General features: G+C 55.0%; 1 protein-coding gene across 2 annotated transcripts in view; it reads right to left on the reverse strand.

The window, feature by feature from the left end:
- Positions 1–23,656, reverse strand: part of CPAMD8 (C3 and PZP like alpha-2-macroglobulin domain containing 8) — a 65,894-nt gene that overhangs the window by 13,294 nt on the left and 28,944 nt on the right. For both annotated transcript variants that reach the window (XR_004966674.1, XM_036302680.1), the window contains exons 15-28: positions 22,275–22,447; positions 21,561–21,710; positions 20,552–20,713; positions 18,917–19,059; positions 15,585–15,647; positions 12,754–12,985; positions 10,173–10,326; positions 9,583–9,713; positions 8,701–8,752; positions 6,822–7,120; positions 6,000–6,225; positions 3,905–4,081; positions 1,921–2,002; positions 111–267 (exon numbers count right to left, since the gene is read on the reverse strand). Coding sequence is in view for 1 of the 2 variants with exons in the window: in XM_036302680.1 (XP_036158573.1) it covers positions 111–267; positions 1,921–2,002; positions 3,905–4,081; positions 6,000–6,225; positions 6,822–7,120; positions 8,701–8,752; positions 9,583–9,713; positions 10,173–10,326; positions 12,754–12,985; positions 15,585–15,647; positions 18,917–19,059; positions 20,552–20,713; positions 21,561–21,710; positions 22,275–22,447 (2,201 nt within the window). In the remaining variant the exon portion in view is untranslated. The remainder of the gene's footprint in view (positions 1–110; positions 268–1,920; positions 2,003–3,904; positions 4,082–5,999; positions 6,226–6,821; positions 7,121–8,700; positions 8,753–9,582; positions 9,714–10,172; positions 10,327–12,753; positions 12,986–15,584; positions 15,648–18,916; positions 19,060–20,551; positions 20,714–21,560; positions 21,711–22,274; positions 22,448–23,656) is intronic.

Here is a 23,656-nt window from a genome sequence, read left to right on the forward strand (position 1 = left end):
TCGGCTGCACCCCAACCAGAGGGGCAGCCCTCACCGCACGGCCGGCCCGGCAGCACCGGGAACAGGCAGGGCAGGGCCAGGGTCCGAAAGGAGGCCCGGAGGCCGCTCACCTGGATGTCCTTGTTCAGAATCCTGCCTGTGGCTGGGAAGGAGCCGTCCACCTGCTGCTGCCGCACGATCCAGCCCTTGGCGGCCACCAGCTCCCGGGGGTCAATGAAGATGAAGCTTCGCGCCTGGGCAAAGGACTTCAGGACAAAGGCTGTGAGCCTGAAACAGGACCAAAGGGGCTGGGAGGTGCAGAGCAGGGTCGCCTCCCACGTGCCCGCTTGGGGGCTGGGGGATGCTCACCTCCTCATCAGTTAGACAGGTGAGCCCAGTCTGCCCGTCGGTCCGGGGCTGCTGAGAGCACTCGGGGGAAGTGTGTGGGCACCCAGCTGGCCCAGTGATGGAGCCAGTCTCCTTGCCAGACCCTCTCTCTCCGGCACCCAAGCCCTCCTACAGACTGGCCCAGCCCCACCTCCCCCTGCCATGTGCATCAATGGTAAAGCTAAGACCGCGGCCTGGCACACAGGAGCACCCACTAAGTGAACAAGTGGATGAGCGAATGAATGAATGAACATGAAGTGAATGCACGGGTGCCCGGGAAACCATCGGTAACTGATCCTGAGTTTTAAGGCTTCGAGGCTGGACCCTCCCAGTCAAGTATTTAGGGAGAAGCACTGAGAGATGGTCCGTCCCGATGGATACCCGGCTCTGTGCTGAGCACGCCCACATCCTTCCCACTGTTTCTTGGATCCCGGTCCTGGATGTATAGTGAGGAAACAGGCTCAGAGAGGTTGGGCATCTGGTCTAAGGGCACACAGCTCACAAGGGACACAGCCCCGTTTTCCCAGCTCCAGGTGGATGCCGCTGCCGCTGCCTGTGCTTCCTGTAGCCTCACCCTAAAGGGCTCTTCACAGGGGAGGGGGAGGGAGAGGCCTCTGAGTGTCACGTCGCAACCACAGGGGACCTGGTCTTGCTCACTGTGTGCGTGTCCGCAGGGGAAGGTGTGTAATGAGTCACAGCTCACTGTTCCTGACAGGCGGAGGCCCCTGGGGGCTGCTGGGGCTTGGCCAGCTTTTGAAGAAGGAGTCAATGGCTCTGGCCACCCGGGGGCGGTGTTACCATGGTCATGCATCAAGGGCCATCAGCAAATCAGGGCCCTGGGACCAGAACTGGGACAGTAGACAGGCTGCTGGGGGATGGGAGACTGGGCAGGTCTGGAGCCACGTGAGCGACTCCGTCACCACAGGCCTCAGCCGGGGGTGTCCTGCTCCCCCGGGCCTAGGCACCGAGATTGTGCAGTGGACGCTGTGGGCTTAAGGACAGGGCATCTCCGCACCCACAGCTGCTGCAGGTGCCGCCAGGCTGGTGCTTTGGGAGGAGGGCCCCTGGGGACAGTTGGGGGTGCCCTACAGTCTCTGTAAGCCCCAAAGTGGCCGGGGCAAATCCACAGACTGTCATGGTCCGAGGATCCCAGGGAACAAGACCCGGGTCTGCCCAGCCCCCACTGGGCCTGCCCTGGTCACTCCAAAAGTCAGAGGAAACCGGATGCCAGGCCATTCCTCCCGAGCACCCGACCCAGACCTCTCCATCCCCATCCTCAGGTCCAGGGGGCCCGAAGGAGGCCCAGAGCGCCCAGACCTGTTCCCAAAAGGCCGGAGAACCGGGGACCCCGGGTCCCAGGAGCTCCGGGTCCCAGGGGCTTCGGCCACAGCAGCAGAAAGAGTAACAGTAGCTCCCACCACCCCCACCACACCCAGGGCCAGGCAGAGCCTCCACTTGCCAGGCAGGCTCCTTGGCACCCTGGGGTCAGGCCCCGAGTCCTGGCCTCGCCGTGCTGGACAAGGCCTCTGTGGCAGCGCCGGCCGTGGGACTCACCACATGCTCCCTGAGGCGTCCCGCTCCCCGAAAGCACTGTAGGCGCCATCTCGGTGCTTATAGGTCAGCTGCCGCTGGTAGCCTGTGGGGCGAGCAGAGGTGATGGCATCCTCTGCTGAACGGCCTGCCCCGGGCCGGCCCATGTCCCACCCTGGGAACCACAAACCATGCCACAGCCACATCAGGGATCCTTGAAACTGCCCCATCACAGCAGGGCTGGCCAATGTGCACCATCTCGGGGCAACGCCCGCCCTCCATCCCCAGAGGTGGGGACTGCTCTGCCCAATGGAGACGCCACAGTGACCAGAGCAGGAGAGCGACGGGGACAGGAGGGAGGGAGGGAGGGAAGTCAGGCAACTACGGGGGCCTCCAAGCTGGGCATCAGGTCTTATTGCGAGGCCAGCAGGGGGCACGGGCAGTGCAAGCCCTGCAAGTGATTACAAACTGAACAGATCATGAGACTCAGAAATTCCACTCCAGCGATCTTCCGCGTGTCTTTACCCAGCCCAGGAATGAGACCATGTGTGCAGCACCATCTAAAAGTCCCGAGCCGGAGACTGCTCCATGCCCATCAACCCACGCACATCGTGGTCCCTCTACACAGCAACGGGAGGTGAACGGACCCCCCGTCCCCCAGCTCAGGGAGCGACTCTCTCTCTCTCTCTCTCTCTCTCACACACACACACACACACACACACACACACACACACACACGGCGCAGGCAGGCGCATGCTGTGGATGCCCTGGTCAAAGCGCCAAGAGCAGAAAGCTAATCTGTGCTACTCAGGGCAGGAAAGTAAACCCAGATCCAACTCCGATATTTTATAGGACTTTTTCTATTCTAATTTTTTTTTATAATATTACTAGAGGCCTGGTGCATGAAATTTGTGCACAGGAGGGGTCCCTCAACCCGGCCTGTACCCTCTCCAATCCAGGACCCCTCAGGGGATGTCCTACTGCCGGTTTAGGCCCGATCCTAATTGCTCACCTGCCTGCCCGCCTGATCGCCCCCTACCTGCTCTCCCCTGCCGGCCAGATCACCCCTAACGGCCTCAGCCCCCACCACTGTGGCTTTGTCTGGAAGGACGACTAGAAGACGTCCAGTCTACCCAGTCTAATTAGCATATTACCCTTTTATTGGTATAGATTATATTGCTCTTGTTGGTTAAAAAAAAAAATCTACCCAGAAACACCAATCAGAAAGGATATATGCACCCCTATGTTCATAGCAGCACAATTCACCATAGCTAAGATCTGGAAACAGCCTAAGTGCCCATCAGTAGATGAATGGATTAGAAAACTGTGGTACATCTACACGATGGAATACTATGCTGCTCTAAAAAGGAAGGAACTCTTACCATTTGCAACGTCATGGATGGAACTGGAGAGCATTATGCTAAGTGAAATAAGCCAGTCAATGAAGGAAAAATACCACATGATCTCACTCATTCATGGATAATAGAGACCATTATAAACTTTTGAACAATAATAGATACAGAGGCAGAGCTGCCTCAAACAGATTGTCAAACTGCAGCAGGAAGGCCGGGGAGGGTTGGGGGGCAGGAGGTAGGGGGGTAAGAGATCAACTAAAGGACTTGTATGCATGCATATAAGCATAACCAGTGGACATAAGACACTGGGGGATAGGGGAGGCTAGGGGACTGTCTAGGGCGGGGGGATAAAATGGACACATATGTAATACCCTTTGTAATACTTTAAGCAATAAATAAAAAATAAATAAATAAAATAAAAAAATCTACATTTTTAAAAGATGCTGTTCTTTCCCCTGGCTGACTACCAGCACTCAGAGCCTTGTCCTCACTGGTGTGGCCCCAGCTCCTGCTGACAGTGGCCGATCAGGCCACCGGAGTGGCCTCACTCAGCCACTCCCTTCCCTCCCCCCATCTACTGTGCCTGGAGTGCGGGCCACCCCAGCAGTCATGGCTGCCTTCCTCCCCACAGGCTCAACCAGTTCCCCCAGTACCTTGTACCAGGTGATCAGTGGTCTCCCTCTCCACTTCGGGGCTGAGCTGCCGGGTTTTCTGAAGATACTTCAGGACAAAGACGTTGGGCGCAAAGTGGATCATGTTTTGCTCTCCACAGCCAAAGGGCAGCCGCAGGAGGCTGCTGAGGTGGCTCAGGGTGGGCCCCATGACGTCTCCTGGGGAGAAGGAAAGGAGGGCTGGGCTGGGGGCCGGCCTTGCCAGGGTCCTCGCTGTCTTTGGGGCAGCTTTGCAGAGATGGGAGCCCACCGGTGGCCTAACAGTGGCCACCCCCACCTCCGAATGCTAGTGCTGCCATTTGAAACTGGACTGCACCCTGTCCAGTCAGCCCACCTGACCTACCAGCTCTGGTGGCCACCTCATACACACCTCCCTGTGTTCCTTACCTTGAACTCAGGTGTTCTTTCTCTGCCTTTTCATTACACTAAATGCTTTTTGCTTTCTGGCTTTTTAAACAGGTGCGTTCAAGGCTATGAATTTCCCTCAAAGTATGATTTTGCTGCACCTCACAAACAATCATGCATCAATACAGCCATTTAGAATTCTAAATCATTCTAAATATTTTTTCTAACTTTTAATCAAAAAGGTGATTTTTAAAAATTGATTTTAGAGAGAGAGAGGAAAGGAGGGAGAGCAAGAGAAAATCAATTTATTTTTCCACTGATTTATGCATTCATTTGTTGATTTTTTTAAATATGCTTTTATTGATTTCAGAGAGAGGAAGAGCGATATAAGCATCGATGAGAGAGAATCATTGATCGGCTGCCTGCTGCACGTCCTCTATTGGGGATCGAGCCTGCAACTCAGGTATGTGCCCTGACTGGGATTGAACTGTGACCTCCTGGTTCATAGGTCAATGCTCAACCACTGAGCCACACCAGCTGGGCCATTGGTTGATTCTTGTATGTGCCCTGACTGATGGAACCCACAACCCTGGTTTATGGGGCTGCTGCTCTAACCAACTGTGCTACATGGCCAGGGCAGTATTTGGATTTTTAATAAAAGTTTCCATACATGTCGGTGCATTTTTAATTTTTTTCTCTTACTTCTGGTCCTTATTCTCATCCCTTCAGCACTGTGTCTTCCTCTTCTTGGCCTCTCTGTCCCCAAAATTGCTGAGGGGCCCTCCAGAATCCCCACAGTTCCCTGGTCGCACCTCCTTTCCTTCCTTGGCCTTTCCTCTTGTCCCACTGCGGCTGCCACTGCTCCTGCGGCCTCCTCCGTGGTGGGGCTGCCTGGCTACTTTCTCATCAACCCCCTCTGGGTTCCCCGCTTCCTCTCTGCCCTCTGCCCTCTTGTGCGGAAGGCACTGGCACGCGGGGCCAGCCTTCCCCTCCTCTCCACCTCGGCCCATGTGCCTCCTCACCTACGCCCTTCACCTCCATTTGGGCCACGAACCCTCCCAGCCACCTCTAACTTAACCTTGTACTTCAGAAATCATCAACTCCAATATCTTCTGATCCAGCCACAACCATCAACCTCCCTGAGCCCCAGGGCTTCCACTCTCTGATGTCAGAGACCTAAGACTCCCTCAGTCAGGTCTGTCTGCCCCCTCCTGGCCTCTCCCCCTCTCCGCACCCTTCCAGCTCTCAATATTAGATGGATCACAGTGTCTACTTCCCACTCCCATGCCTGAGCTACAGAAGACAATCCACAGCCCTAGAGACTCCGGTCACAGCCTCTTGCCCCTGTTCAGCCAATGTTCTAGATGCCTGCCCCTCTCACCAGGACCCCCACTCCCCTCCCTGTACCTGGCTGGTTTCACCTGGCCGTTTGGCCTTCTTTGCCCGTCGCCCCAGCTCCATTGCCCCTGGAGTATATCACCTGCCCCTTGGGGTCACCTTACACAGGGCTTGGACCTGCCTTCTCGGGCTTGGGATCACCTCTGGGACTGTCCCCAGAGCCCAGCAGGGAGAAGGCACTAGAAACTACTTGTCAGATGAGAGTGGGTGTGTGGCTGGAGGCCCCAGGGGCACAGGCTCCCAGCAGAGCCCAGTGTGACCTGGGCCTGAAGGAGCCACCTGGCCCTCGGGCTCCTGCCCCATCCTCCCGAGCCAGGCTGCGGAGCAGACACACCAATGAGGGAAGCGGCCGCCCGCTCCGAGCCGGGGATGGCGCTGTGTGGGACCCCCAGGGTGAAGGCCTCGCTGTAGCTCTCATCTGCCTCCATCTTCCTCCAGAGGCGGAACTCGCCCACGGAGCCCCAGCCGGTGGAGAAGCCAATGAACTGCACATCTGGGGCCTTGGGGAGGGTCCAGGTCATGATGACAGACTCGTTGGACGGCTCTGGGCCATACCCAACCTGCAAGAAAGAGGCCACGGCTGCTGGAAGCCGGAAGAAAGCACGCAGTGGCTCTCAGGCCGCAGCGGCTCTCAGGCCGCAGCAACACTGGCTACAGGGCCCAGGTCAGAGAAACCAGAGGTTATCCTATCCATTGAATGGCCAACAGAGGCACAGCATGGCATCTACAGGTTCCGAAGTGACCCGGCTCCCTGGAACCCCTGGGCCTTTGCACGTGCTGTTCCCTCTGCCAGGAACATCCTTCACCCTGGTTTGCCCAATGGCCTATGTCCCTCCTCTGGGAAGCTGTGTTAGCTGTTCCTTTTCTATGCCCCCCTCCTTGGATCACAAAGCACCCTGAGCCCCTTTTTGACCTGTTCACATCCACTCTCTTTCTCCCTAACCACCCACCACCGCTCAGCTCCCAGATCCCCAGGCGCTTCTTCTGCCACAGCTCTCACCGCAACTCCAGGAAGACTGTGAGAAACTCGAGGTGCCGCCCTGTGTCCATCCTCCCTCCTCCCCAAGCCCTCCTCAGAGCCAGACACAGAGCGGGAAGCAGTAAAGGTCAAAGAACCACATGGTTCCCATGCCCAGCCAGGCCAGCCCAGCCGTGCCTGGATGAGCCCGCCGTGCCAGCTGATCCAAAACGTTCGGAACTCATCCCAGGAGAGGATCTTGGCCGTGTGTGTGCCGGCCACGGGCTCGCCCATCTTGCTGGTGGAGATCCAGGACCTGGTGTTCTGGTGTCCCCCCAGGACAATCTCAATCATCCCCGCGGTGTCTTGGGGTCCGGGGGACAAGGCCACGCGGGCATCGTTGTGGGCTCGCACGGCCAGGTCGAAACGAGTGAGGCGCTGTGGCCGCTGCACGTACTGGAACTCATATTTGTTGGGCGTGGAGATATGAACTCTCTCTGGATGGAGGAAAGGAAGAGGGGGCATTGTGGGTCATCTGAAGGCCCCTGCCTTCCTGTGTCTGCTCCTGGAGCCGAGAACTGGGACAATGGGGAGTGGGTCTCACTGTGGCTCGGCCAGCAGCTGCAGAGGCATGGCTGCTGCTGGCTTAACGACGGCTTTGCCAACAGCACAGGAAAGAAGACGTGCTCTCAGGGATACTTCCTGCAAAAGATGCACAAGACCTGTGCCCTGGGAACTGGAAGTGCTGCTGAAACTAAGACAGACCCAAGTCAGTGGGGATCCAGGTATGTTCGTGGGTCTGAAGACAATATTTCAAGATACTAATCTACAGATTCGATATCATCCCAACAAAACCCCAGCAGGGTCTTTGGAGAAATTGCAAAGCTGATTCTACATGGAAATGCAAGACCTGGAAGAAGCAAAACAACTTTAATAAGAAAGAATCGAGTTGGAGGACTCACCCCATATGACACTGAGACTCTAAAGCTACAGGAATAGCATGGCTGGTGTGGCCCAATGGTTGACCATAGCCTTATGAACCAGGAAGTCATGGTTTGATTCCCGGTCAGGGCACAAGCCTGGGTTGCAATCCCTCCGCCCCCCAGTAGGGGGCATGCAGGAGGCGGCCGATCAATGATTCTCTCTCATCATCGATGTTTCTATCTCTTTCTCCCTTCCTCTCTGAAATCAATAAAAAAATATGCCTCCTGCACACCCCACACTGGGGATCGAGCCCACAACCCAGGCATGTGCCCTTGACCGGAATCGAACCCGGGACCCTTCAGTCCACAGACTGACGCTCTATCCACTGAGCCAAACCAGCTAGGGCAAAAAAATATATATTTTTTTAAATTCTAAAAAAAAATAAAATAAAACTACAGGAATCACAAGAGTGTAGCTTTGCTGTCAACATAGACAAATCCTCAATGGAACAGAACAGGGAGTCCAGAAATAGACACACACACATGTCTGAACAACTGACTTTAAACAAAGCTGTGAAGGCAATCCCACAGAGAAAGAAAAGCCTTTTCAAGAAATGGTGCTAGAGCCCTGGCCAGTAGCTCCGTGGGTTAGAGAGAGAGAAACTTACTTGTTGTTTCACTTATTTACACATCCATTGGTTGATTCTTGTACATGCTCTAACAAGGGATTGAACCCACAACCTTGGCATATCGGGATGACGCTCTAACCAGGCATAATGCTAATTTAAGGGGCGTCAAGGTAGACCCCAGAACTCACTTTAATTTCCCATGTCCTCCTCTGCTGCGCCAAGGTCTGGGTCTCCCTAATTCCTCAGTGCCACCCTAACACCCCTTCCCTGGGCCCTGGGCTCTACTCCCGCCCACGGTCACTTTTCTCTTTGGCATCGACAGTCTGCAATTGCGTACACTCATTCCTGTGTGGCAGGTGCCCAGCCCTCACTCTGGTTCATGGCTGTCCCCAGACAGAACATCTCAGTTCTCTGCTGCTCAGTCCTCAGCCCCCAGGGAGGGTGGCTGTCCACTTAGCAGCTGGAGAGCTGCAACACTGCAGGGGGAAGGGCCTAAGTCCTCAGCGGGGTGGGCCCGGGACTCACCGTTGGGACAGAAGAAAGCACTGTAGGTGTAGGTGCGGGGAGCTCCTTCGGGCTGAAACAGAGAAATGGGGAAAACAGCGTTGGCTGGCAGTCAGGAGAGGGTGCCGTGCCCTCCCAGGGCAGCCGCTCCAGCTCTGGACACTGCAGGGTGATGCCAACCTCACAGGTACACAGACAAGGACTGGGCTGCCCACCTCCCAGGCCCAGGGGGGGAAACTGAGGCTCCCGCCCCCTTCCCTGGGCTCTAGTCAAACAAACTCACCAACCAATCCTGGACTTGTCGTGCTCCCCACGCCCCCACGGGCCCTCCTGGCCACCCTCTTTCACGGGCTGCCAGCCCAGCGTCCCTCTCGGGGTGGGAGCACTGTGCCTTGAAGGCTGCCGTGACCGAAGGCCCCACCTGACGTCCCTCAGCGCCCAGAAGGGGAGGCCTGCGTCTGCCAAGCACAGGTTCCCCATCCCACTGCCTGTCCAAGCACCCCTTGTCTCCTGTCTCTCCCGCCCGTGCTCCGGCTCTGCCCCTTCCACACACAGCTCCCACGTAGCGGGAGACAGCGTGAAAGGAGGCACCCAGAACTGAACCCAACAAATGCCCCTCAGAGTTCGGCGTGACCAGCACAGCCCCGTGGGCCTCTCAACTCTCAGCACCGCTTTCGTTCCACAACTAGTAAGCGGGGGCCACGCTTCCCTGGAGAATCCCAGGCTGATTCGCCACAGCCTGCTCTGCGCCACGGAGAGGGGCCAGATGCTGCACCCTTCTGGCGAGGGGCCCTCACCTGTCCAGGGCCCCCAGGGCCCCCAGGGCCCCCTGCTGAAGGAAACCAGGGAGGTCCTAGGGAGCCAAGCCCTGACCCGGTGCCCTGGGCGGGGGCGTGGGCTCACCTCCACGGTCACGCTGCGCCGGGTGTGGTCCCTCCCGGCGGGGACCCTCCTGTCAGCGTAGCTCTCCTCGGCCTGTTTGCTGGGCTTCCCGTCCCGGCAGCAGCTTGTTTCTCCGTAAGCCAGGACTTTGGCTGCAGAGATTTGAGTGCTCAGTGCTGCTCTCAGAGCAGGGAGCTGTCCTTCCCCCCTTTTAGCATATATGCACATGTACGTGTGCGCATGCACGCACATGTGAAAGCTGCATGGTGTATATGTGCATATGCACATGTGTGTCTGTGCATACGTGTGTTTGTGTGCATGCATGTGTGTGTTTGTACTTGCATGCATGCACACGTGTGTGCTACACTGGTTTGGTGCCTTAAGAACCCGGCTCTAGCAGGTAAGGCCTCAAGCCCCACCCTCAGGGGCCGCCTCCCCCATTCCTGACCACTCCCTCTGGCCTGCCTCCCCAGCTGCTGTCCTGCCCTTCAGGAGGGCCCTCCCTGAACCTGCTCCCCCCCCACCCCCCCGCACACCTTGCCCATGCCTGTGGGCAGGGCCTGGGCCCCTGGGTGGCCTGGAAGGGGGTGCCCAAAGAGCAGGGCCCTCACCTGTGATGTTGCTGAGCCCCAGGTCGCTGAAGGACAGGACCACCCAGATGGGCTCCGTCTCCCCAGAGGCCACGCACAGCTTCTTGGTCAGATGACGTTTACCGGGATGCCCGACAAACCGGGTGCCCTTGGGAACGGAGATCTTCACATACACCTGCAGGTGGTGGGCTCATGGTGTCCGGAGTCTGTGCGACCCCCAGCACACCCACCACCCGCCGCCACCGTCAGCCTGCCAGCCCTCCCCCAAAGCCGTGCCCTCCTTGGAAGCCCCCTTTCCAGTTCTAACCAGAACCAGTACCCGCAGTGTCCTGCTGGGAGCCCCCGTCCCCCCTCAGCTCCCCAAATCCCCCAGGACTAGTTCCCCCCAGACCAAGACCAGTTCAAGGGCCACCTCTCCACAGCCACCCCGGGGCATCGAGTGACGAGCCGCTCCCCGTGCAGGCCCCACAGAGCAGCCCTCTGAGATGCTCCAACCACCGAGGTCTACAGCATCCTAACAGCTCTGCGTGCGCATGCGTGTGCACCATGTGTCTCTATAACCCCAAATCTAGGACAGGCTCCTTGCTCCACATCTGCTTGTCCGGCCAGCAGATATGAAGTACCTCGTGGGTGCAGGTGTCCTGCTAGGAGCTAAAGAAACAGAACTCTGAACCACTGAGCCTGTGGGAGTGAGCGGGACCAGGCTGAACTCGCACACCCAGTTTATAGATAGGAAAACTGAGGCAGAACGGCTGGTAGTGTAGCCAAGCTAAAGCCCAGAGGTTCCTCTGAGGAAAGGGAGGCGCAGGTGTGTTGAGACCACGCCGCAACCCCCAGCAGCCTCGGCGCCCTTCAGCTCACAAATTCCAACCCCTCCCTCGACAGATGTCCTCATTTTTCAGGAAAAGCCAGCAATATGTTTGGGGGGAGTAACGTCTCTTCGTTTCCACAGTGTCTCTGTTTTGGGGCCACAGCTCACATCTTCTGTTGTCCGTGTGAAATAAGCCAGAAGCCTTGGGGGACACTGTTCACCTGGGCGGGGCCCGGAGAAGGCCAGCCGTGTCCCCAGCGCCCAGCTGGCCCGGGTGAGGCTGACACCGAGCTGGACCCCTGACCCTGTGCCCCGCTTACCGCTCCGCCCCGGCCCCAGTTTACAATCGCTGCCCCCGAGAGCTGCCTCTAACCATGGGGAGCCCTCCTTGCCGCCCTTCCTCTCACCCTCCAGCTGGCATCCAGGCTGAGACGGGGCTCAAAGATGACAAGGTCAGGGAGGATGGGTGCCCTGGCCTCCCCAAGCTGCACTAAATCAGAGCCCCCCAAACACCCCTTCCCCACTGTGCCCCTACCAGATCTTGGCCCTGCAGGGCCCCTCCACCTCACCTGCGGTCCTTCCCTGTCACCAGGCTCTGAAATCCCCCAGCCTCCAAGGTCAGCCTCCTCCAGCGGATCTGCTATGGGTTGAACTGTGTCCCCCAAAAAGATATGTTGATGCTCTAACCCCCACTACCTGTAATCGTGACCTTATTTGGAAACAGAGTCATCAAATTACAATGAGACCCTAATCCGACATGACTGGGGTCCTTCCTTATAGCATTTGGACACAGACATTCACAGAGGGAAGGTGGCCACGTGAAGACAGGGGCAGAGATGGGAGAGACGCAGCCACAGGCAAGAGGAACACAAGGGTTTCGGCAGCCACCAGAGGCCAGGAGAGCCATGATGGGCTCAGAGCCACTGTCCCTCAGAGCCTCTAGAACAGTGGTTATCAACCTTCTGGCCCTTTAAATACATGTGACCCAACCATAAAATTATTTTCGTTGCTGCTTCGGAACTTTAATGTTGCTACTGTTATGAATCGTAATGTAAGTATCTGATCTGCAGGATGGTCTTAGGCGAACCCTGTGAAAGGGTGGTTCGACCGCCAAAGGGGTCGCGACCCACAGGTTGAGAACCGCTGCCCTAGAACAAGCCCACTCTGCCCACACCTTGACCTTGGACTCTGGCCTCCGGAGCCGTGGCCCCCACGGCACCCCCCCCCCCCCAGACGGGTGTATGCATTTCAGTGTCCAGAAATAAAGATTGATGCTGCAGCTGCGCCTGTTCATGTGCATGCGATGGCTTTCCTGCTACCACAGCTGCGACAGGGACCACTATGTCCGCTCAGGCCCTTTACAGAGGCCCATGCAGGCCCGGAGTCAGGCCAGGTGGCTCCGTGGCATGCGCACCCCCACCCCCCCTCCACCAGGCACACATCCCCACCCGGCCCCACCCAGCTTCGATGGCTGGTGAATCAGAGGCCGATCCCATCCTGCCTCTGCCTCCTCCACAACACAGAGGCTGTCCCTGCAGTCCCCACCCTGTGTCCCCAATATCCCAGATGCTATTCCCACGGCCCCCAGGATGGCCCCGCTTCCCATACCTCCCCAATATCCCAGATGCTCACCCCACAGCCTCCCCAGGATGACCCCATCTCTCCCCTGATTCCCTGATAGCAAAGATGCTGTGCCCCCTCCAACATCCCCCCCGGACGACCCCACCCACCCGCTTCCTGATATCATGGGTGCTGCCCCCCAACAGGAGGGCTGTGGGGCGGGCTCAGTACCTCAGCGCAGGTGCCCATGTAGTTGTAGATGCTGAGCGGGATCTTGACCTGCTCCCCGCGGACCACCTGGGGGGGCAGCGTGAAGTCCACAAAGAAGGGCTTGAAGGTCTTCAGCAAGGAGGGCGTGGCGATGCCCAGGCCCCACGCCGAGGACAGACCCACAGCCTCGCCCACCCAGCTGGTGATGGAGTCGGGGACCTGCACACGGAACGTCTCCTCGCCAGACGGGTCGCTGCGGAAAGACGGACAACCTATGGGCCCTTCTCCGGGGCCAGGCTGCAGCGGTGAGGTGGGGACAGATGACTCGAGCCACACGGCCCAAGCCCAGGGAGGTACCCCCTGCAGCTGGGGGAGAATCATTTAAGACACCATGAGCATGTGACAGCAGAGGGCCGCCCTCTACCCCGACTCGCTGTGATCAGAAATGTGAATGGCTCTTAGGATGACAGCCCATAGGGACACAGGCCCCCAAAATACGGGTTCAGAGGCACAAACTTTAGCAGTGCATGTTCCGCCCAGTTTAGGGGGGAAGATGCTGAATCGAGGGAGTCTTAGGACATGCTTGTGAGTCCCAGAAAGGTGTGTCCACGTCCTGACCCCTGGTACCTGTGGATGTGGCCTTATTTGGAAACAGGTCTTTGCAGCTGTTAACATGAGGTCATGCTGGGGTAAGTGGTCCCTAACCCAATAGCAGGCGTCCTTATAAGAAGGAAAGGCCATGGGGAGACAAGGCAGACACTGGGTGATGTGGCCGCGAGCCAAGGACACCTAGAGCCTCCGGAAGCTGGAAGAGACAGTGAAGGATCCTCCCCCAGAACTGCCGGAGGGAGCTCAGCCCTGCGGAAACCTTGCTCTCCGACTTCTGGCCTCCAGACCATGAGAGAATAAATTTCTATTGTTTTAAGTCCCCCAGCTTGTGATCATGTGTTACCGCAGACCCAGGAAACTGATACAGTAACCCCCCAAAAACAAAGAAAGAAAGAACATAAAAAGCCTTAGCAATTTTTAAATTGATCACATGACACAACAGTATTTGGGGCATATGTAAAATACGTAATTCAAACGAACTCCACCTGTTTCTTTTTACCCCTCTGACATGGCACTAGGAGGTTTGAAATTACATATCGGACAGCACTGCTCAAACCCGCCCCAGATCCCCCCTGCCCCCGCCAGGGGCACACTGATCGCTCTAGGATGGCTCTGGGGACAAACCCTATTGTCTCCTTTGCGGTTCCAGGATGTCCTTTGGCGATTTGCCTTGGCATTTGGTGCAAAAGAGCTCGTCGGAAAATAAAACCTTTAACCCGAGGAGAAGCCTGAGAACGGAAGCCGGAACTACACCTGGGCTGGCAGGGAGCCAGGCTGCTGCTCCTCACCTGCCCGTCCACCTCTGTCCACTTCCGGAGCCTGACCCAGGTGGGCCTCGCGGGGCAGCCAGACACCCCAGGCTGCAGCTTGCAGAGGCCACACTGCCCGTCAGGCCCCGCAGTGCCTGCGAACCTATCGTCCCTTCTGTGAGGGTCACACGCTGCCACCCCCTCCACCACTCAAGCCCAGTCTCTTCCCAGCTGGCAGAACTTTCATGGCTTCGTATGGTCACAGCCAACAGAGGGGGAGGGAGCACCTCAAATCTCAAGTCTCAAATCCCTGGCTGCAACCCTATGTGGCTCTCCATTCCCCAGCACAGCCCACCTGCCTTCACCCCCACACACCCCCTCCTCCAGGCCCTCCCAGCTCACTCCAACCTGTGGAAACCCACCACCCCTCCCCGCCCCCAGCTCTTGTCCACGCTGGTCCTGCCACCTGGACACCTTCCCTTTCTTGTTTGTCCATCTTGTGGGACTCAGCTCGGGCTCCAGCTGCCCTGGGCGCCTCTCCAGCTTCTCCAAAGGGCTCCTCTTCCGCCTCTGGAGCCCCATGCCCAGCCCGTCGTGAGAACGTGAAGCTTCGGTAGGATTGGTGCCAGGGCTGGTACCACATCACCCCTTGTCTTGGTACCATTCCTGGCACCAAAAACACCACCTAGCACCCAGAAAGCAGGTACATAACTGAGTAATGATGGCCAGACAGCGCATCTTAAGTCTGGGGTCCCAGAGCAAAATGCAATCATCTGATCTATTCTGACCAGGAGTTAAGCCTTCCCACAATGGGCACACACACATCTGTGGAAGCAGCCCCGGGAACCCTGGCGGCAAGCTCGGTTCTGCACGGAGCACATGCCATGTGCCTGGTGCCACCTCGTGCCTAGAAGGGGGACCTGGCTCAGGAGGCGGCCCCCCGATGGCCTGGGGTCTGAACTTTCAGGCCACCACTACCTTCTGCTAGTGCCATTGGGGTCTCATGCTGAGCATTGCAAGAAAAAAGCCAATGGCATCCGGCAGGAATTTGCCAGGGCACTGCTGCTTCAAGAACTAAAAGGAGGAAAAGGTGGGAAGGAAATGTGCTGAGAAAAGCAGCCTGTTTTTTGGGCAGGAGTCCGAGTTCTCTGAGAAGTGAGGAGGAGGTAGGTGGGGTCGAGTTCATGTTCCAGGGAACTGTAATCGTTTTAATGGGCTCGTTATGCAAACAGGGCGGATAGGGTTACCCCAAGAGGGAGCCGTGAGAGGCACAGAGCCCTTACATTTTATAAATGTCACGGGCAGATGTCAGAGGCTGCAGCAGGATTCAGGGCTGACTTCATGGCTTTGGGTTTTATGTGTTAGAAAAAGATGCCCTGGTCTCACTCAGATGTGGGTGTCGAGCTGCAGGCGAACCCCCGGGGAACATCCGGACTTATGTGAATGCCTCGGCAAGGCCCACAGAGACGGCGAAGGAAGGGAGTCTTCCTGTACCTGATGTTGAGACAGTGCCAAATCCAGGTTTCCGGGAAGAAGGTCCGTCTCCTCTTCTCTGCTCTATGGAGGGGAAAAAAGAAGTAATTAAAGTTCCATGGTCATCACTTCATTCTGTTACCTGGCAGGTTAGCATTCTACTCCATTAAGACGTAACAGGTTAATTCTCTGACTCGGCAGGGCTAACGTTCTACTTGATGAGGGCTAGAAGTGAGGCATCAAAGGCTTGGCAGAGTCACCTTAAATGAGAGCGCTTCAATTCGGAATTTGGAAAGTAAGCAGGGCCGCAGGGACGACCCCAGACCCTCCCCTTGGGCTTGCCCTGTTTTTCTGCAGCATCACATGAGCTCTTCCCCACCCCAACCACTCCATTCCTCATCGGTCCATCCTCAGAAGCCTCACAGTCCACCTTCCCTGAGGGCTGTCCCTTCACTTAAAAAAATTAAGAAGCCCAACTGGCTCAGAATTTAAAAAAATGGTCACATTCTTTCAACCTGCAATACCTCTCCTGGGAATGCACCCTGGAAATACCCACAAACACCTGTGCCAGACAGACAGCTGGAGCGGTTCCTGGCAGCCCTGTGAGAATTAGCAAACAGCTGGACTCTCCATCAGCAGGGGGCTGGTTAATCACATGACACACATCCATACAGCAGAACATTATATGTCCGTGAAAAGGAGGGAGATAAGCATGTACCGTATGGACTGATAGGGACTGTCTCCAAGGCTTGCTGTTGACTTAAAGAAGGGAGGTACAAACAGTATGGTAGTCTTCGCCCATTTATGTTTGTTTTTAAATCCTTATATATGCACCCAAAAGTTCTAGAAGGGTATCTAAGAAATTATCGGCCATGGTTGTCTCTAAGAAGGGAGTAAGGGACTCTGGAGATGGGAGACTTCTGCTTCACTGTATAACCTTTCATACTGTTTGAAAAAATTTTAACCACAGGCACACGGTTAAAAAAACATCTTGTCCTCGGACTAAGAATGTTATCCAATTACAAAAAGGCACAGAACACCTGCTTTTTAAGGCATTTCCTGTGCCTTTTGCATTGGGATTTGCAGTTACCCTTTTGTGGTTTTGGGGTTCAGAAGGCTGCTTCCAGGCCAAGCTCTCGAGGCCCCTGGGGCAGTGGCTGACCGTGGAGCCTGAGGGGCAGGTACTCGCCTCCCTCACCCAAACCACATCCCAGAAATGCCTCTGTGTACCTCCAAACGACTGCAGGAGGAGCCTGGTCTGCCACGCCCTGATTTGGAATTTGGAAGCTAAGATCCTGTGGGCCTGCCCTACTCCTGCTGAATGAGTGGTCCAGGCAGGAAGAACCCAGGGGACCCAGGCACCCAGCAGCCACTGCAGAGGGGGCTGGCGCGTTGGGAAGGCTCTCAGTTTAGGCAGAGGACGCTTGAAAGGTGAAGAGGGCTTTCATGGGTAGGCCCACCAGGGCGGAAGGCCCTCTGGTCAATTTCTGGTTCAGAAAAAGGGCTGAGGAGCCGGGGGCCCATCCTCAGGGTCTCCGGAGAGACCCAGGTACTGAGGGACTGCTGACTGCATCGACCCCATTCCTGGCCCCCTTTGGCTGTGTGCCCTCTCTCAGAGGGAGAGGTGGGAAGAGGACATCCAAGGCTTGCCTCCCCTGTCTCAGCTCATATGCCCTTAAATCCAGAGTGGGATGGCAAAGTCTTCAGGGCACCCTTCCCCTTCCCAAGCTGGCTGGCTGGCCCGTGATTGAGAAGCAAAGAAATGAAGAGGCTGGGAGAAAAAACAGGTAGGCAATAGGGGAGCAGAAAGGAAAGGCCAAAGGGGGAAACAGGAGAGAAGAGAAAACATCACCTCCGTATAACAAAGGTTTCCATAACTCCAGGGACAATGACACAAATCTGAGGAAGATATGTGAATGCCTCTCTCTCAGTAATTGATAAATTAGCAAACAAACAAACAAAAGATGAGTAAGGATATAGAGCAGTGGTTCTCAACCTTCTGGCCCTTTAAATACAGTTTATGTGACCCAACCATAAAATTATTTTTGGCCAAAACCAGTTTGGCTCAGTGGATAGAGCATCGGCCTGCAGACTGAAAGGTCCCAGGTTCGATTCCGGCCAAGGGCATGTACCTGGGTTGCGGGCACATCCCCAGTGGGAGATGTGCAGGAGGCAGCTGATTGATGTTTCTCTCTCATCGATGTTTCTAACTCTCTATCTCTCTCCCTTCCTCTCTGTAAAAAAGCAATAAAATATATTTTTTAAAAAAATTATTTTCGTTGCTACTTCCTAACTGTAATGTTGCTACTGTTATGAATCGTAATGTAAATATCTGATATGCAGGATGATCTTAGGCAAACCCTGTGAAAGGGTCATTCAACTGCCAAAGGGGTCGCGACCCACACGTTGAGAACCGCTGATATAGAGGCTATGGATACACGTATGCATAGAGAGCCCTGTACCCAATGATAGGGATTAGGATATTCAAATAGACATGAGCATTTACAAACACTGGCAATATAGTCAGTCTCCAAAATAAAAACCAGACAATGGATATCATGCAGACCATGCTCACTGGATATGATGCACATTTGAAACAAATTTACAAAACACATAAAAAAATCACTTGAAAAGTTTAAAAACTTCTGGACAATTCAAGCTGAAAAAGGGAATATTCTGAGCTATAATGGAAATACTTACAGAACAACTCAGGTGCAGCCAAAGCAGTACTCTGAGGGAAATTCATAGCCTTCAAAAGGCTTAAACATTTAAAGTTAAAATAAGAAAGACTGAAAAGTAATTATTTGGTTTCAACTTGAGAAGGTAGAGATTTTGAGAGGAAGGAGGAAGAGAAAGAAAAAGAAGCAGGGGAAAGAGAAAGGGTAATATAATTTTCTAAGCAGAATCTCTAGGAGATGGAGGATTAAGCCTCAGCTTCCTTCCCTGTCCTGATCCTTCTCCCCTGATGGACCTTCCTCTCTCTACAACCCCAACCCATGCACTGTAACATGGCTAAAAACGGGGAAGGGTAGAGCTGAATGCTCAGTGCCCAGCCCACTAGGTAAGTGGTGATTTTTGTAACCAAGAGGACAATGGGTGATGCCTAAAGACATTTTTGCTTGTCACAACTGGGGAAATTGAAGCTACATGCATCTGATGGGTGGAGGCCAGGATGCTATTCAACACCCTACAGTGCATGGGTCTGCCTCACCACAAAGAATGATCTGGCCCCAGCCTTTTTTGGGGGGGGTTGGGGAGGGGTTAGTTTTTCTTTTTCTTTTTCTTTTTTAGCCACAGCCTTAGATGTCAACAGGGTGAAGTTAGAAAACCTTGCTCGAGGCAGCGGCAATTACCTGGGAGGCTGCCTGGAGGATGCCACTGCCATCAGGCTCCCTGTGTGGGGTTGGAAGGTGTGGACAGCCTCGTCAGTGTATAGGCCACCATCCTGCCGGTGGTTCAGGCTCACCAGGTCAGTCATCACCACCAGTCCTGTTTCCTAGACAACAGACAACAAGAGACCCACAGTGGGGAAGTGGATGTAATGTCCCCAACAGTTTTCATCACCCTGAGGCCACTGACCCAACATTGCTTCTGTGTCATGGCCCTGCAGCAGGCTTGGTGACATGGACTGAGGGGGTCATGGCACCCAGTGGCCATCCAGGACAGAGTAGAGGAAAGGCCGATACAATTGTGGCTCAGACAGGCAAACCCACAGAGACAGAGAGCAGATTGCTGGTTGCCAGGGGTGGGGAAGGGGACATGGGGAGTGACTGCGAATGGAGATGGGGTTTCCTTTTGGGGTGATGGGAATGGTTTGGTACTAGATAGAGGTAGTGGTTGCATCGCATTGCAAATACACTAAAGGCCAAAATGAATTGTTCACTTTGAAATGGTTAAATTTCCTGTTGTGTGGCTTTCACACACACACACACAGAAAATCAGTTGTTGTAGTGCCTGATCCAGACCAAGGGCCAGTGACTGTCACAATTATCTTCATCACTCTGCTAATTATTGGGACAACTGGATTGAGGGGAAGCTCCGTCCTGGTCTGGCCGACTCTGCTTTGTGCACAGGAATGCAAACCTAGTTACTCTGACTCAGAAACAGCACCTCCTAATTCCCAAAGCTTCCAGGACCCAGGGGTTCAAATCTCCCATCATTCAACAAGCACGTAATTGAAACTTCATTTGTTCCAACATAGATCTATAGGTACAGAGAGATATGTAATAAATATATTTTAGCTAACATAGCAAGATAAGTCATTTGTTCAAATATACTGCATATGTTTTATATATGTCGTTTTTAAGATAATTTTTAAAACTATTACAGCCAAAGGTTAATTGTGAGATCTAGGTGGTAGGTATACAGGTATTTATAAGTTTGTTCAACTTTTCCAAATGTATGGAAAATTCCATAGTAAAAACGGTGTGTGTGTGTGTGGGGGGGAGGGGCCCTCTTTAAAACGGGAAGAAAAGCACCTTCAGATGGGACATGCATTCGCGTGGAGACCATCGGCAGGTAAGGTGGGCTCCCAGCCTGACCTAGACTGACAGACCTAGACTGACACTTGTACACGTGCGGCTGCCGGCACCAGCCCCGCCCTTGTAGGCAGGAAGGAGAGGGGTGGATGGGAGCTACAGATGTCATTGCAGGTGAACCCACCACCTGAGAACACAGCCACCTACTCCCCATGTGAAGGTTTTCCTTCCAGCAAAGCACCTGAACATCACTGCTCCCTATCAAGTTCAAGTTGTCAGTCCGTGCTGAGAACCGTTCTGCTCTCATCTGCCTTGCACACTGGCGGAGACTGGGGGGGTGGGGACGGGTGGGGGGGGTCCACTTATGAGCTTTCACTGGGGAGAATCGCAAACAAGTTCTGCAGCAATGAGTTTGGGAGCCTCCACCCCCACCCAACTCTGTATCCCCAAGACCCTTTGTTTCAAAATGAGAAGAGCACAGAAGTGGGTTCCAAGACCACCCCTCCTTACGGCGAAGGCAAACCCGGAGTCCTTGGTGACGCCCCAGAGCCAGGGGAAGACGAAGGAGCGCCGGCGGCGGCGGGCGGCCAGCCCAGCCCACCAGAGGGGTCCGTCCTCCCACGACACCCTGAGGGCATCAGACACGTCGTAATCTTCCAGGTCCCGGAAAACCTACAGGCAAGGGGGGCGTGGGGGTCAGTCAGCTAAGGGTTTCTTTCCAGCCCAAGCTGGCTCATGGGCCTGGTGTGCTCCCGTCTCAACCTCCTTTCACATACATCACTGAAGACAAGCCTGGGGGACAGGCCCTGGTGGTGGTAAACACAATATAAAGGGAGCCCTTTAAGACGGAGCCGGAGCGGCCAGGCCGGAAACTGCCTTGCACGTCTTATGCCTCGAACATTTGGAATGTGAAAACCGGGCAAAATAACCTGTGGACGAGGCCTAAAGCAACACTGTGCCCCCAAGAACTGTTTGCAAAGGTAACAAGAAAGCAGTTATAACTACCAGCCTGATGACTACTAGGCTGAAAAGATTAAAAAATCGTCTAGAATTAGCATCACTACATTATGTTACCTGCACCAACAGAAATGCCTTCCTCCTACTGATGTAATTATTCCCCTTCCCTTTCCCATAAACACCCTTTGCCTTTGTCCCCTAACCGGACACTATTTGGGCTTCTACCGGAATCAGTGAGTCCCTAGTAGCTCTTCTTATTGATCTAGAATACATGCTTGTTGCCTCTCACTTTGAAATTCCTCCTATTTTTAGGTTGGTAGTGGCACTGGCCCATTTTAAAGATGGGCAGACTGAGGCCGGAGAGGTGAGACCTGGACAAAGTCACACCGCAAAGGTCTTCTGAATTTGACTCCAAGATCTTTCAACCGCACAGAAGCAGCGACAAGGGGTGGGTTCGCTGAGGAATGAGCCCCATGGAGAGAGGGTATGTGGGTTCACACCGGGCTCTTCACTTGCTGACAAGCAAGCGATCCCTGGGGAGGAATAGGAAGCCGGCACTCACCTGGGCGGGAGTCAGCCGGAAACCAGACCTCAGCAGGTAGACGCTCTTATCGACCACAGCAACACACACGCAGCTGCCCCTGGCAGCCTTGACCCGCAGGTCCACAACCTCCCCGGGCTGCGTCTCATTCACCGAATACGTCAGTGAAACCTGGACCCAAACACAGCAGAGAAATCAGGAGCTTGGCCCAAACCTCCCAAACCGCCCCCTTACCCTCTCCCGCCTTGGTCCTCGCTAGCCCAGCCATCCAGGCGAGGACACAAGGGGAAGGCAGAGTGATAGGAACTAAGCTGGTGCAACTGGGACATTCTGTGCACAGGATGGGAGGTGGGCATGGGAGACAGGCGCTGGCCGAGGGCGTGTTGCGGCCAGGTGTGAAGGGTGCAGGGAGAGGGCAGGCTGAGCCTGCTGTTGGGGCATAAGCCGTGTCCCTTAAGTCGGAGCCCAGTGGGGTAGAGAACAGCTTTTCCCTGTGTGTGCTGAATGCAAATCCCCGCCTGGGTGACTTCTGGAGAAGCTCCAGCTAAGATGCAACTTAGGTTCTGGTTATTCCTGAAGGCAGGGCAGTCCTTACAAGTCCTGCTTGTGGCGCCACCATGTGGCAGCTGTGCACAGCCCACCCCGCATTGACACCCTGGGGTTCCCAGCCCTGGATGGCGATTGACACCCTGGGGTCCCCCCAACCCCCACCCCGTTGGGATCCCGATGTTCTACCTGGTTTTCAAAGAAAGTCTCCACAGTGAACTGGACGCTGTCGGCAACCCCTTCTCCATTCTCCCTGACATAGAATACCAGCAGGCGGCTGCGGGGGACCATGCTGGGGGTCACGGCCAGTTGGAGAGAGGTCATGCATACACTGAGCTCAGCTGCTGGGGCTGGAGGGGGCGCTAAGACAAGTCAAAGATGGGAGAGGTGGGAGAGCCAGCACTCCCCGGTGGGCCCACCAGTGCCCAGGCTGCACAGCCGCAGGGAGGGGCTGGCTCAGGCCCAGTGCTCCCGGAGGGAAGGTGAGAAGGTGAACAGTGCCTAGAGCCCCACTCAGGCCAGCAGCTCTCACCCAGGGCGATGCTGCCCCCTAGGGGCCATTCGGCAATGTCTGGGGACATTTGTGGTTGTCACAACTTGGCGGTGCTACTGGCATCTAGTGGGTGGGGCTGGCATACTGATCAACACCCTGCAGTGCACAGGGCAGAGAAAGATCCGCCCTAAACACCAGCAGGGCCAAGGGTGAGAAAGTGACTTAGCACGGGAGAGGAGACCTTGTCTTCCTGTCTGTCTATCTATGAATCTATGCATCTATCTACCCATGAGTCTATCTATCTATCTATCTATCTATCTATCTATCTATCTATCTATATCTATTTATCTACCAATCCATAAATCAATTTGTCTACCTGCCTATCTATCTATAAGTCTATCCATCCATGAATCTATGTATCCACCTATGAATCAATCTATCCATGAGTCAGTCAGTCTGTCCAGCTGGCTGTATGGATATCTATCCATCCATCCATCCATCCATCCATCCATCATGCTTTTCTCTTCCCTTCCTTCTTTCCATACATCCATCTGTCTGTCCTTCTATTCACCCATCCATTCCTCCATCATCTGTTTATCTGTCTATCTATCTATCCATCTATCTATAAATCTATCCACCTATCTCAGGGATTCTCACCCAAGGTGACTTTTCTCCCTAGGGACATGGGTGATGTCTGGGATTGTTAGATTGTCACTGCGTGTGGATGGCTGTTACTGACATCTGGTGGGGGGAGACCAGGGATGTTGTTTCAGACCCTACAGTGCCCAGGACATCCCACCACGAGGATGACTTGCCCTCGAGCTCCCATAGTCCCCACTTTGGAGATCCTGCTTTAGGCAAAAGGGCTGTGAAAAGGAGGAAGACCCTGGGACAGAGGTGGGTCTTGTGAGGAGCACATGGAGTCAAGGAGAAGAAAAAAACAGGACTCCCAGGTGCAGCAAGAGCCTGGGCAAAGGCTGAAGGGGGCTGGCAGGAGGCACCATAGCAGAGTGTGGGCCAGTGCAGGGCCCCGCCTACTGCCACCTGCCCCATCCCCTGCGGACACACAGTAAGGACC

Source organism: Myotis myotis, unplaced genomic scaffold, assembly GCF_014108235.1.
Source record: "Myotis myotis isolate mMyoMyo1 unplaced genomic scaffold, mMyoMyo1.p scaffold_m19_p_32, whole genome shotgun sequence".
Classification (NCBI taxonomy): domain Eukaryota; kingdom Metazoa; phylum Chordata; class Mammalia; order Chiroptera; family Vespertilionidae; genus Myotis; species Myotis myotis.